Genomic DNA, 13,171 nt, shown 5'->3' with positions numbered 1-13,171 from the left:
AAGTAGGCGTGTCATCGTCATCGTGTCCTCTGCCTGTGTCTGTCTGTCCACCCGAGAGGAAGGTGGCTTCCAGCAAAGAGAGCCAGCCAGGCTCAGCAGAGACCTGGACCACAGGTACCTCAGGACTCAACTTGCCTGGCCCCTGCTCCCTAATCCTGCCCCATGTCTGCAGGCAGCAGGAGACCTTCTGGACTACAGGTGCAAGGTGAGGCCACAGCAAGTGCAGTCCTGGATCTGAGCACATAATTGTGAAAGCTGGCTAGAAAAGGAGTGCCTCAAGCCGGGCGTGGTGGCACACACCTTTAATCCCAACACTCAGGAGACACAGGCAGGCGCATCTCTGAGTTCGAGGCCACCCTGATTTACAAAGTGAGTCCAGGATAGCCAGGGCTGTAACACAGAGAAACCCTGTCTCAAAAAAAAAAAAAAAAAAAAATGAAAAAAAAAAAAAAAAAGAAAGAAAGAAAGAAAGAAAAAGAAAAGGACTGCCTCAGCCCCAAGAGCCTGGCCTGGATGGATGGAATGGACAAGGCTGAGTGGAAGGAAAGATGCCCATGTCCACATAACTGCACAGTCTCCAGTGGCCTTGCCTTACAGAGTATCTCAAGAGATGCCAGACTAGAAAGCACAAGTGGCCCGGACAGCAGCTGTGTAGCATAGATGAGAGAACTGATAGGCTGGGTTCACGCTCTGTTTCTACTCTCTCCCTTCAGACCCATCAGGGTTCACACTCACCTTCTGCAGAATGAATGAGGGAATGGGGACCACACCTACCCAGGATGAGTCAGGCACTGCCCGGGGTGTGCTTGCAAGAGTGTTCCAAGCAAGGTAACACCCATGGACACTGGTTGCTCTAGTCACAGATGATGAAGAGGCCCTGCTATCTCTATCAGCCCTCTCCCTATCCAGCAAAACACAGAAATCCACTCAAATCCCTGCATAAGCTTCTCAGTTCTGTCAACACTCACAGGGCACAGTGGACCATCCCAGTTAGTGTCTGACTGCATGATAACCTAGCTGTGTAGTCAGTGAGCCTCCTGCATGGCATTCCACCACAGCGCTTCAGCACCACGAGAAAGCTGGGAAGTTTGATGGTGACACAGTGAGCACCTGGGCCTCTGAACTCCTGATTCTAAAAGCCCAGCAAGAGCAGAGGGGGCTTTCGGGCAGCACTGGACAGCCAAGTGCAGTGGACAGTGAACAGAGGACATACCCAGGATTTACATACAAACCCCAGGCAACCTGCTAGCCCCTTAGCCACAAAACCAGGAGAGAGATTATCAGCCCTACAGGACAGAAAGCAAGGCTGGCACAGTGAAGAGGGCAAGGCTCCTGACACTGTAATCAGATCCTGCCCGAAGGTACCGGGGATGCACAGGCAGGCCCTGACAGCCCCATCCATATCCATGATCGATAGTGCCCGTGAGCTGTGCAGGGTGGGCGAAGAGGAGAACAGGCGCAGCCCAATGGCTCGCGGCAGCCCTCTATGGAAATGTACAGACCAGCACCTTCCTTGAGGATTCCCTACTGGTGCCCACTGGACAAGCTGCCCCTCTGCCCACCAAACAGAAATCTTTCCAACTCCAACTGCACGTATCTTGCACACAGACGCCTCCCATCCCATCTTTACCAGAGAGCTTCCCAACACCAGGGATGCAGTCCCCAACACAGCCCTGCTGAGACAGACAATGTTCACCTAGCAAAGGGTACCAGGCCCTCCTCACCTACTGAAGAGGACACATTGTCCATCCATCCCTCCATCTATCCCCTGTCCCCTCATTCTCCCCAACCCCCACTCCCACCCCTCACCCCATCTCCTGCTACTCAAAAACATCAGTCCCCTATCAGGAGGAAGTGTGAGTGTCACCTCTGGGCTTTCACCCAAACCCTCAAATAAAAGAGAAAACAAACAAATGAACAAATTCAGATGGGTGGGATCACACAGACACACACAGGCACAGCGCACACGCCCCCCCACACACACACATACACATACACACACTCCAAAGCCAGCATCAGCTATACAGGAAATTCCAGGGCTTGGAAACATAAGGAGACAATGCCTCCATAAAATGGAGGAATCAATTGCAGTTTAATGAGCTCAGACCCACTCCTGACCAGCTAGGGATCAAGGTCATCCCATCTCAATGGTAAGAAACACTTTCTCTGGCTGGTTGGTACGGTGTGACATCATCTGACCTTCCCAAAGGCAGATGATGCCTATGGCTCAGCCTCCTTCAGAGAGGCACACTACAGACCACACCTCACCCACGCAGTGCTCAGGTCAGAGCCCTGCCTAGCAGCCTTCCCAGAGGCATGGCTCTGCCCCACACATGTCAGGGCTTGCTGAGGTAACTACAGCAACACACAAAAGCCCAACTCCAAGAGCTTCTCAACGCGCCCCGGAGACTGACCTACAAACATTCACTCTCTGGTTTCCAGTCATCGGCCCACCAACTTACTAACACAGCTGGTGCTAGAAGACACAGATGGCTCGTACAATGGGTTGCTGTATGCCCGAGCGAGTGTCCTCATGCCTGACGGGGTCGCCATGCTCTTCACAGCAGAAAAATGGAGGGGTGGGGACAAAACCTTCTAAAAGCCATGGGTACCCTGAGACCACACAGTACAAAAGTCTGCGCTTTTCCAAACAACAAAATAGAGGTGGGGAAGTGGGGAGCAGAGTGGGGAGAAGGAAAGGATGGGAGGGTAAAGAAGAGAAAGGAGGAAGAGAGATGGAAAGAAGATATGGAAAGAAAGAAGGACGACCAGAGGTGAGGAAGAAGAAGGGGGTAGGAAGAAGTGGGAAGGAGGAAAGATGGGACTAGAGGGAAAAGGAAGTAAGGGAAAAGGAAGGGGAAGGAAGAAGAGGAAGGAGCAGGAGGAGACGAACAAAATGGAACCAAACACTGGCTCATGAAGTTCATGGCAGGGGTGTAATAAAGACCATGTTTAAAAGCTACAAAAGGGGCAAACATTTGTTTCCCAAGTTCATACATGATCGATAGCTGGGCTGGTACTGTGGACAAGAATACAGCATGATGGAAGTGTCGGCCACTGGCTAGCATAGCTGTCGAGGTGTGTGACACCTCATGTGACACCGTGACCTGAGGTGGGACTGATGGTCTGCTCCTCCACAACAACATATCACCCAGAAAGAAAGAGCCCCAGGTGCCCTGCCCATTCTGTGGAAAGCCTGTGATGCACTCTGCACTGCAGGCTGCACGCTGCTCTCTCCTTCCTACTTCATCTGAATCTGCCTAACCATCTTCAAAAGGCCAAGGAAAAACATTTGGCCTTGCAGGGTCTCCTGGACCTACAGACAAAATGATGGGAGACCTGCCCTGTAAGCCTGGGCCCCAAGGGCTGAAGCGCCCAAGCTGGGATAATGCACCCAACCACCAAAGCCAGTGCCACCTAGCCACCTCCCCATCCTCAGGTCTGGTTCCATCTGGAACCTGCATTAAAGGGAAAGGCAAAGCCACAGCCCAGCACACAGTAGGCTGGGAATATAAGGTCCCAGCACATTTCCTGAGTGGCCTGAAACACATTCCACCCAAGGTCCTCCCCACCAAAGCAGCAACTACCTTATTCCAGGCCATCTCAGTTTCCAGCATGGAAACCAGTTGATGAAGACCTCATAGTGACCACTGGTTCCACCTTACTAGGAGTGGCCTCTGTCCCCAGCCTGCTGGTGAGGAGCCCTGGAAACCCAGTCCCAGAACCCCACAGCTATTGCCTATCCATTCCTTAGCTCAGCTCCATTCCAGAGGCTCACAAGCCTTCATGAGAAGGCTGTATCTGGGCTACAGAAGCCACATAGGATAAGGAGTCGTCACAGGTCCCACATGAACCCAGGCACAGAAGGCCTATAGCCAGAAACCCCAAAACAACCATCTTGGAAAATCGTTCCCAGGGAGGCAGAGGCAGTTCCATGCCTCTCCTCCCTGAGATCTGCTAACTAGGGAGCACATCATCCCTCAGAAGAGAGCAAGCTACCAGGCACATCCATAGGGTGTCCTGATGTTACAGCTGTACTGGCTCAGGGGACCCCCAGCCCTGCCTGCCCCTGGCACAGGCTACTCCAACACTCCAGCCTCAAACCAACACAAACTGAACCACAGGCTGCCTCAGCCCACACTGGCAACCACAAGCCAGGTATGCTGGGAAGTGCGCCAGGAGCCCCCTTCCTCACGGCTCTTGGGCAGACATAGGCCTTACTGGCCTTGGTCACGGCAGCTAACTAGTAGGTGCGAGGGAAACGCACACAATCTCCCTCCCCTTTAATAGTTCATTCCGTTTCATACATAGTCAGAGGAAAGTGAAGAGGATTGCCAGGCAAACACTAAAGCTTTAATTCCAAATCACTTTTCACACCCGTTTCATCTGACAGTGGCTTTGAAAGCAAGAGGCAATCTTTAGCATGTGAGCTTTCCCAAATAAATGGATGTGATTATGTCCAACATAACCAGATGCTTCTGAAAGCCAATTTTCAGAGTGACATCAGCGCTCAAAATGAGAAACCTTTCTTTCTGGCTAGTAATAAATGATTAAAACGCTGTCTCCATGAGATCACCAACAACAAACAGGCTAGCTCCATGCTCCTCCCAGACCAGGCCATGCAAGGGTCAGTGCTTTCAGGGCACTAGGGTCTCTTGCCCTGGTCGCTGCACACAGCCCCTCCCTCTGGTTCTACAGAAACCCATCCCACTTGCCTCAGGTAGCTCACACACACATGGGATAACCTTGGGCTCACCATGGCAACCCCATCTTCTGTCAGTACAGGGTCTGTATAGGCACACAGCTCAGTTTTGGTCAATGAAGGGGGTCAACTGGACTGGGGCCACAGAAACGCCTTCCTTATTCCAGAAAAGACTCAAAGAGGACTTCTCCTTTTTGTCTTTGGACATTAGACTAAACCTGAGAAGGCACCTCAAAATCACAAAATCAGCTGAGTGGCCAGCCACAGGGGAAAGGGCAAGAGCACAGGCCCACGTGAAAGAAGATGAAACACATCTGGTGTCAGTCTCTGGTTCCTGGCAGAGCCCTAAAACTCGTGGGCTCCACTGGGTGACAGGCCTGTCTGCTGGTAATTCTCAACAAGCAAATGAGATAAGCTGGTACAAGCCCCACAATGCTCAGGTTGGAGCTAGTCACAAAAAGACTACAAAACAAAGGGAGACACTCCTAACCCCAACCACTGACTTAGGGGCTGTGACTCGTGTGTATGCTGTTTCTAAGTGAGTCTGTGGGAAGCACTAGTATATGGAGGGCACTGACCTTCAAAGGGACTGAGACAGCTCAGAAACTCTTGGCTAGTGCTCAAAAGGCCGGATGTAGTGGCGCACGCCTTTAATCCCAGCACTTGGGAGGTAGAGGCAGGTGGATCTCTGAGTTTGAGGCCAGCCTGGTCTACAGAACAAGCTTCAGGACAGCCAGGGCTACACACAGAGAAAGCCTATCTTGAAAAACCAAAAAAAGAGGGAAAACGGGGGAGGGGAGCAGGGGAATGGGAAAGAAAAGAGTTCTTAAAAGCCTTCTCCAATATGCACCAAGTGTGTGTGCACACATGCACACCTGCACCCACAAGCCTATCTATCACCTGCTGTCCCTAGCAGAGCTACACCTTAATAATACCATCATTATGTCCTAAAAAATAATAATAATAATAAGTTCTTCTTGAAAAGTATCCAGCCCCAGGTACTATGTTACAGTCATGGAAAACAGACAAACAAATCAAGTAAACCAGGAGTAAGGCACATGACTCAAACTGGCTCGCCCCACCCGCAGGGTTACCTGCTGGCAATGGTGTTATTCTTCTCCTTCAGGGCAAGCTCTCGCTGCTGCAGCTCAACCACGAACCTGGAAAGGTCCTCCGGAGTCCTGAGGGAGAAAGAGGACACACTCAGTTCCTGCTCTCCCCAGAAATGGACCACATTGTGCACACAAAACAAAAAGCCACACCATCCACTAGTGATTCAGAGATCTGCATGAGTCCATCCCATCCCTGTGTACAAAGGAGCAAGTGCTCACAGCACCGGGGTCCACGCATAGCCTACCCACCTAGGTAGACTACTTTCAAAATACACCTTTGAGCTATGGGGGTCATTCTGTTGGTAAAGTACGTGCATGCAAGCATGAAGACCAGAGTTCAGTTCTTAAAGCCATGTTTAGAAAAGGCTGGGTGTGTTCTGCTAGCACGGTGACTCAATGGGTAAAAGACACTTGCTACCAAGCCTAAGGACCTGAGTTCAGTCCCTGGGATCCACTGGGGAAACAAGAGAACCAATTGCTTCAAGTTGTCCTCTGAACCTCACGTGCACACACACATGCACACACATAATTAATTAACAAAATGGAATTTAAAAGATTAAGAATGCACAAAGTCAGACGTGTGGCACCTGCTCAGTGTTGAGATTGACACAGGAGTATGCTTAGGGCTCACTGGCCAGCCTAACCTGGTTGGTGAGTCCCAGGCCAATGAGAAATTCCTATCTAAAAAACATGGTAAACGGCCTCAAGGAACAACACCCATGGTTGACCTCAGGCGTCTAAATGCGTGTGCACACAGGCACGCACACACGAGCCTTAACTTTACTCTACCTATAAAAATAGGAAGATCATGTCAGAGGGTCGCTGTGCCTAGAAAATAAGATGCACAAAGCACCCCATGGCCCGGCATGAAGGCAGGACTCAGATGACCTCACACCCTCAGGTGCTTCTGCAAAACAGATGAGGCCAGCGAGAGGAAAGAGTAGCACTGAGCTGATGCGCATGGGCATGCTTCCCAGCTTCCCAACATGCTCTGCTCACCTGTCTGTCATTGTGAGGAGACCTCATCTTTATTGTTTCCATCGTCCAGTGAGAAAACTGACAGCCAAAGATACTGCCTGTGTACACAAGGTCCCCCGCATCCACGAGTGCAAGTGGACGCAAGTAGGCCACATCGCCTAACTGGCACATAGCGGGATGCATACTCTGAATTTCATGTTTTAAAGAACAGTATGAACAAGCCCAGACATACATAAGGGCTGGTAGTGAGGCTGTGTCAGTTTTCCTCATCAACTATGGCGACAGTGAGCACAACGCATGCTCAAGGCGCTGCCCAGTCTATCATTTAGGAACTCTCACAGCTTCACCCAGGAGCTACCAGGACCATGGGGGCAATGGGAACAAGGCTGGCTCTAACTGTGTGCTATGCTAACGAGAGGCTTGCACCACACTGCAAAGAAAGCACTGGGAGACACCTGGATTACAGTGTACTCACACTGTAGCATCTCAGGTTTCAGGTCAGCGCCCAAAGATGGGACAGAGAAAAGACAATGAGGCAGGACAAGGCCACTTACTCAAAGAGCTACAGTCTTCATGAGCAAGAGACTGGTGAGTCCTGAGTGTAAATGAGCTACCTTACCAACTGTTCATTGTGCAATGGACTGAACTCTGTCCTTACAACAGCGCTGTGTGAAGGCCTGGAGAGACCACTCAATGGCAGAGGACTTGTTTAGCAGGCATATGTTCCAACTCAGCACCAAAACACCAAGCCAAAACAAAACATTAAGAATCTCTCTTTTCCCCTCTCTGCAACATGAGGTCACAAAAAACCAACCCTCTGAGAGGCAGGGGATGAACCCTTGCCAACGCTGTACCGTTACTCACCTGCAGACCCATGAGAGGTCAGTTCCACTCCCCAAAGCCTCACCTGTGGGTCATCTGGCAACCCACATAGACTATAAAGTTGCTCTTGGCAGAAAAGCAAAACGGGTGTGGCAGGCAAAGGATGCCCAGGAAAGAGTCAGGCACAGACTCTCTGCACCTCAGCTACACATCAGAAACATGTATGTTCTTATAGTCAGAACGCACCCTGGTGGGAAGTGACACTCAGTGAAAGTGTGCTTGCCCACACAGGTGGGGGCAACCAAAGATCTCTTTTACGCACTGTGTGAATTTCACAAACTGAGAACTCTCCGTGCGTGTATATGGAAGTATAAATAAACACCAAAAAACAAAACAAAACAAAAACCTTAAGACATGAAAAGGCTACAAGGGAGAAAAGGCACGAGAAGCGCCCAGCTGTGTGCTGCCATGAGCCCTGGCACTGGGATGAAGAGCAGGGGATGGAGAGCATGGGGGAGGGTCAGGCTGAGGAACAACCCTTAAGAAGCCCTGGGAAGGCAGGGCAGTGCTGACACACGCCTTTAATTCCAGTGCTGGGGGATAGGGAGTGGGGCAGCGGCAGGTAGACTACTTGATCCCACAGGAAGTGAGGGTGGCCATCAGCCTCTACCACCTGTGCTGAGCCTCGTGGGCATGGAGGAGGGCTTTCAAGACCTGTGGAGTCACAGGGGACTCATCCATAGACGCAGCCTTCACCTCATGCCTGACTAGCAGCCCATGGATTGCCAGGTGCTGGCAGTGTTTGTGCTTCAGAAGCTCCTGGCCTGTGTGGTTAAAGCTGTTCAGAGATGCTTGCAGGCACTCGAGGGATTAGCAAAGTGCTTTCAACTACAAGGCGTCCCACCGAGTGCCACTGTGGCCTAAAAATACCACTGCCAGTCCGGTCCAGCGAGCGTGACACTCGCACTTCACAACTACAAAGTGGAAGGCACTCAGGGCCTCTGGGGCCTCCGACACATGGGATGACAGGGAAGTGACAGTTCCAACTGCAGCCCAAGCTGTGGCATCTGCTGCCGAACAACCGTGGCTTCAGCTGCTAGGCCTTTCATGGTCTGGCAGGGGGGCTCTCGGGGAGAGGTCTCTTTGTTCCATGCACAGCTGAATTGTGACACAAACTCAGCTGCAGGCACAGAATGCTGTGGGCCTGAGCCCACTAGTTTATTTCTGAGGCGAAGACAGTTCCAGCCCGACCGCAGCTATTTTGAGTTCTAATAGCAGGTGCCATGGCTCTCACTGAAGCTCTAAGTGCTGGTTTCACAGTGTCTGAAAGACACCCAATCCCGAGGACACCAGTGTCGAGAATGAATGAAGTGGCAGCAGCCACAGACCCAATTAGCAAACGCCAGGCCATGAGCTCTCTTCCAAGGTGCCATTCTGTCCAAAGAATAGGAAGCCACAGGGCTGAGACCGTGGTCCAAAACTGCAGGGACTGGGCTTCAGCCAGGGCCCAACAGAAAATGAAGGGGAAGGAAGGAACACAGTCCTCCACCACCCCATCCCCACCAAAATGCATTTATTGTTCTTGCAAAGCATATGACAAGTCCAGGACAGAACACACTAGGCAGCAAAAACTAAAGGATGACAGGCACTCACGGCTATGGAGACATGGAGTCAGATGTCTCCTGGTGATCTAGAGGGCTGCAGGCTCCTGCAACTGATGAGACCCTGGTATGAAGGGTCCAGGACAGTGGACAAACAAACATCACACACTAAGTCAGCATTACATGGCAGGCTTCGGCTGTGCCAAGCACTGCAGATCTGCCTGCAGTGGCCGTACCTCCTGCCCACAGCCCTAAGGCCACCCAGCAGGAGTTGGAATCTCTCAAGTACTCAGGCCACAGCCACTAAGGCTTCCGGAAACACTCAAGAGGCACAACTGTGTCTTGTCATTGGAGCTCAAGACCACCCTGTGACAGCCTGACTGTGAAGTGGGCACTATCCACCTTCTAAAGGTGCACTTCCCAGCATGCAGAGGTACAGTCCCTCTCCCTGAGAAAGGCAAGGCAGGGCTGGCTGCTGTCCCAAGCAGAGGTTTGCCACAGCAGCAAATGCTGGATTTGCAGGCCCTTGTCACATGACATCCCTCCTCCTTTTTGGAAATGAGGTCACACAGATGGCCTGGCCAGGCGAGGACAGGAAGGCAGATGCTGTTCCAATTCACAGCCATTACCACATTCCCTCCTTGGATCCTTACATGTCCTTCGGGTCCCTTCCTCAGGGTGCTTCTCCTGTGGTGCGCTCACACAGCTCTCCTGTCACCCTAGGTGTCTGCTCACTGTCACCTGTTAGTTGGGCTTGCACCAGCCTACCTATCTGCAACCCAAAACCTCACCACGCCACACTGTGTTCCTTGTGGGTCCTTGTTTGCACCATTATGCTCCCCCAGCCCAAAGCACAGGCTCCCACATCAGGCACTCCGCCCTGGTCACCTGTCTTCATCAGGTGTCAGGGTCACAAGAGGGATTCACCTTCGATTCTGTTCTGGCTCTTCCCTGCAGAGACTTCAGAGAATAAATGAAAACCCACGAGATTTTTCTAGAAGACATCCAGCCACATTCTGCCTGAGTCTGAAGTTAAGATGCTGGATTAAAAGCTCAGGGTTGGCCTGAAGGTGTGACAGAGGGCCTGCTCACAGGAACCAGGCCCGGGGTTCCACACCCAAGCACTAGCGGAACCACAAACAGATTCAGTGTTACTGGCCAAATTACGGTCTACGCATATGATAAAATCTGGGTAAAATAAAGAAAAAGAGGAACACTCAGATAGATAGATAGATAATGAAAGAGCTCCAGAATGCACTATTTCATAAGCACAGGAGAAGCAGAATGTGAGTGCACTGTGTTATCTGAATAAAGCGAAGTTAAGTACAGCTGTGCTAGCCTGCATATAGGCTAAGGGTGCAGGAGACGAAGAAGAGACAAGGAGCTTCCTAAAGGGAGTAAAAAAATAGCCAAGAGACTTACTTCTAAAGTAAACATTTATAAACTTCTTAAGTTTTTGGGGGGTTTTTTTGTTTGGTTTGGGTTTGGTTTGGTTTTTTTTCAAGACAGGGTCTCTCTGTGTAGCCTTGGCTGTCCTGGACTTGCTTTGTAGACCAGGCGGGCCTCGAACTCACAGAGATCTGCCTGCCTCTGCCTCCCGAGTACTGGGATTAATGGCCTGCACCACCATGCCCAGCTTAAGTATTTGTAAATTACATGTATTTATTAGAGGGTTGGGTGGCATAGCATATACGTGCAGGTCAGGGCAACTTGCAGGAATCGGTTCTGCCCATCTCTTTGGAATCAATCTCAGGTCACCAAGCTTAGTGGTAGGCACCTTCCCATGCTGAGCCACTTCCCCAGCCCCTTCTTAAATATTTTGTGCCATGGAAATTAAAAAGACAGTAATAGATAATCAATGACTACTGATTTCAAAGTTTAGCTCTGAAACCTTGTGAAGCAGGTGCTACCTAAACTCTCTTTAAAAAAGAAAAATTCCCAGCCGGGCGTGGTGGCGCACACCTTTAATCCCAGCACTCAGGAGGCAGAGGCAGGCGGATCGCTGTGAGTTCGAGGCCAGACTGGTCTAAAAAGTGAGGTCAGGATGGCCAAGGCTACACAGAGAAACCTGTCTCGAAAACCAAAAAAAAAAGAAAAGAAAAGAAAAATCCCCATGGCAAATTAACACACGGAAATAACTCTAACCATTTCTAACCGAGCAGTCAGATCATTCCTAAGTGAGGTTCAGCTACACAGAACAAATGACTTGCATTATAAAAGAGGCCATTACAAGAGTATTGGAGAAAACTGGAGGAGGGGAGGGTGTCTAAATACTCAAGGCTTGCGATTTGATCCCTAAAATTTGTTAAGAGAGAAATTGAAAAATCTCTGTACCTAAGTTACTTGGGGGTGGGCAAGGCGGGGGACAGAGTCTCACTATCTAGTCCTGGCTGGCCTGGAACTTGCCATGTAGACCAGGCTGGCCTCAAACTCACCGAGATGGACTGCCTTTGCCTCTCAAGTACTGGGATTAAAGGTATGCAGGACCATACCTGGCTTGCATCCAGAACATTTTAACTTAAGAAAAAAGAAAGGAAAACAATATGGGCTGAGAAAGTGGACCCTTGAGTAACCTGCCCAGGGCACAAGTGTAAGGATCTGAGTCCAGACTCCTTAGCACACACCTGCTGAGCACAGCTGCACAGATCTGCAACCCCAGGACAGAGGGAGCAGACACAGAGGACCCTGGTGTTCACTGGCAGCCAGTGTGGACAGAGCAGCAAGCTCATGTTCATGGACAGATCCTGTCTCAAAACACCAAGGTGGACAGCAATTGAGGAAGACACCTGATGTCAGCCTCCACACCATCTCACCTGGGCAAGCATGCATTAGTGTGCATATCACACACGCACATACACGCACATACACACTCATCCCCAAGTCTGCCTGTAGGAGTTGTATCTTGTATTTTCCACAAACCACACCCAGAAGACACACACATGACTTTAAGCTTTGTGTCTCAGAGGCAGGCCCTGCCAGCTAAATGATTTTACAGTGGATTGCTATCTTCTTTGCACGCTGCTTTGTTGAGAGCATTCAGAATCTCTCTGGTCACAGAGCATGTGCACCTGGCTCCTACAAATCCCTCCTGGGAGTAACTGCTCTCCCAGAGCTCGGAATGACTGATGGGAAGGGTGTGCACTTGGGGTGAGCTTCGGGCAGAGTGAGGGTGGAATGGCAGAGGCTCCCTGTCTTCAAAGGCACTGTTCCTCTGGTAAGTGGAGATGGCTACAGAGATGACAACCTGGTTCTTTTTAATAAAAAGAGAGAAATTTTAAGACAAGGGTAGAGCCTGTGGCGATGCTGACTTGTTCATTTACACTATTCACACTTACATGAGAGCCAGAGGGTGGAGGTCAGAGGGCAACTTGTGAACTTTGAAATTCAGTGCTCTCCTTCCCTCACATGAGTCCCAGGACCCAACTCAGGGCATCTGGCATGGTGTCAATCCTCTTCACCCTTAGTAAAAGCAGGGGGCGACAGTTCTGGAAACAGAGACAGGGGATCCCTACAACTTAGCAGACAACTGGTCTAGCAAAGTCAGTGCTCTTCAGGCTCAGGGAAACACCCTGTCTCCAAAAATAAGGTGGAGCATGACGGACGAATATGCCGTTGACCTCACATGCACACATGCATTCACACACACATACTACATACATGTGCAAATAAGAAGAAACAGAATAATCATAAATGGCAACCTGGGGCTGTGAGATCTGACAGAATTCTCCAGAGATACCCTGGACTAGCCTAAGCAACACTGGTCAACCCAGGAGATCATTCCAGGCCATGGTCCTTCCTTCATGGTGTGTGCTGCTGCCCATATAAATCCAACCCAAAGCATGGAGCAAGTACAGACAGCAGGAAATACACAGAGAATAGAAACGTGGGGTGAGGGGGCGTCCCATTCTCATTTCCAAATAGGAGACTCCACAGACATCAGGAGACTGGGGTGTAGA

General features: G+C 50.6%; 1 protein-coding gene across 1 annotated transcript in view; it reads right to left on the bottom strand.

The window, feature by feature from the left end:
• Mad1l1 (mitotic arrest deficient 1 like 1) overlaps positions 1-13,171 on the bottom strand; it is a 308,425-nt gene that overhangs the window by 245,451 nt on the left and 49,803 nt on the right. The window contains exon 9 of the mRNA XM_051161164.1: positions 5,797-5,883. Coding sequence (XP_051017121.1) covers positions 5,797-5,883 — 87 coding nt within the window. The remainder of the gene's footprint in view (positions 1-5,796; positions 5,884-13,171) is intronic.

The sequence above is a fragment of the Acomys russatus genome, chromosome 19 (genome assembly GCF_903995435.1).
Source record: "Acomys russatus chromosome 19, mAcoRus1.1, whole genome shotgun sequence".
Taxonomy (NCBI): domain Eukaryota; kingdom Metazoa; phylum Chordata; class Mammalia; order Rodentia; family Muridae; genus Acomys; species Acomys russatus.
The sequence above is the reverse complement of the archived record's forward strand: the minus strand, read 5'-3'. Positions and strand labels throughout refer to the sequence as shown.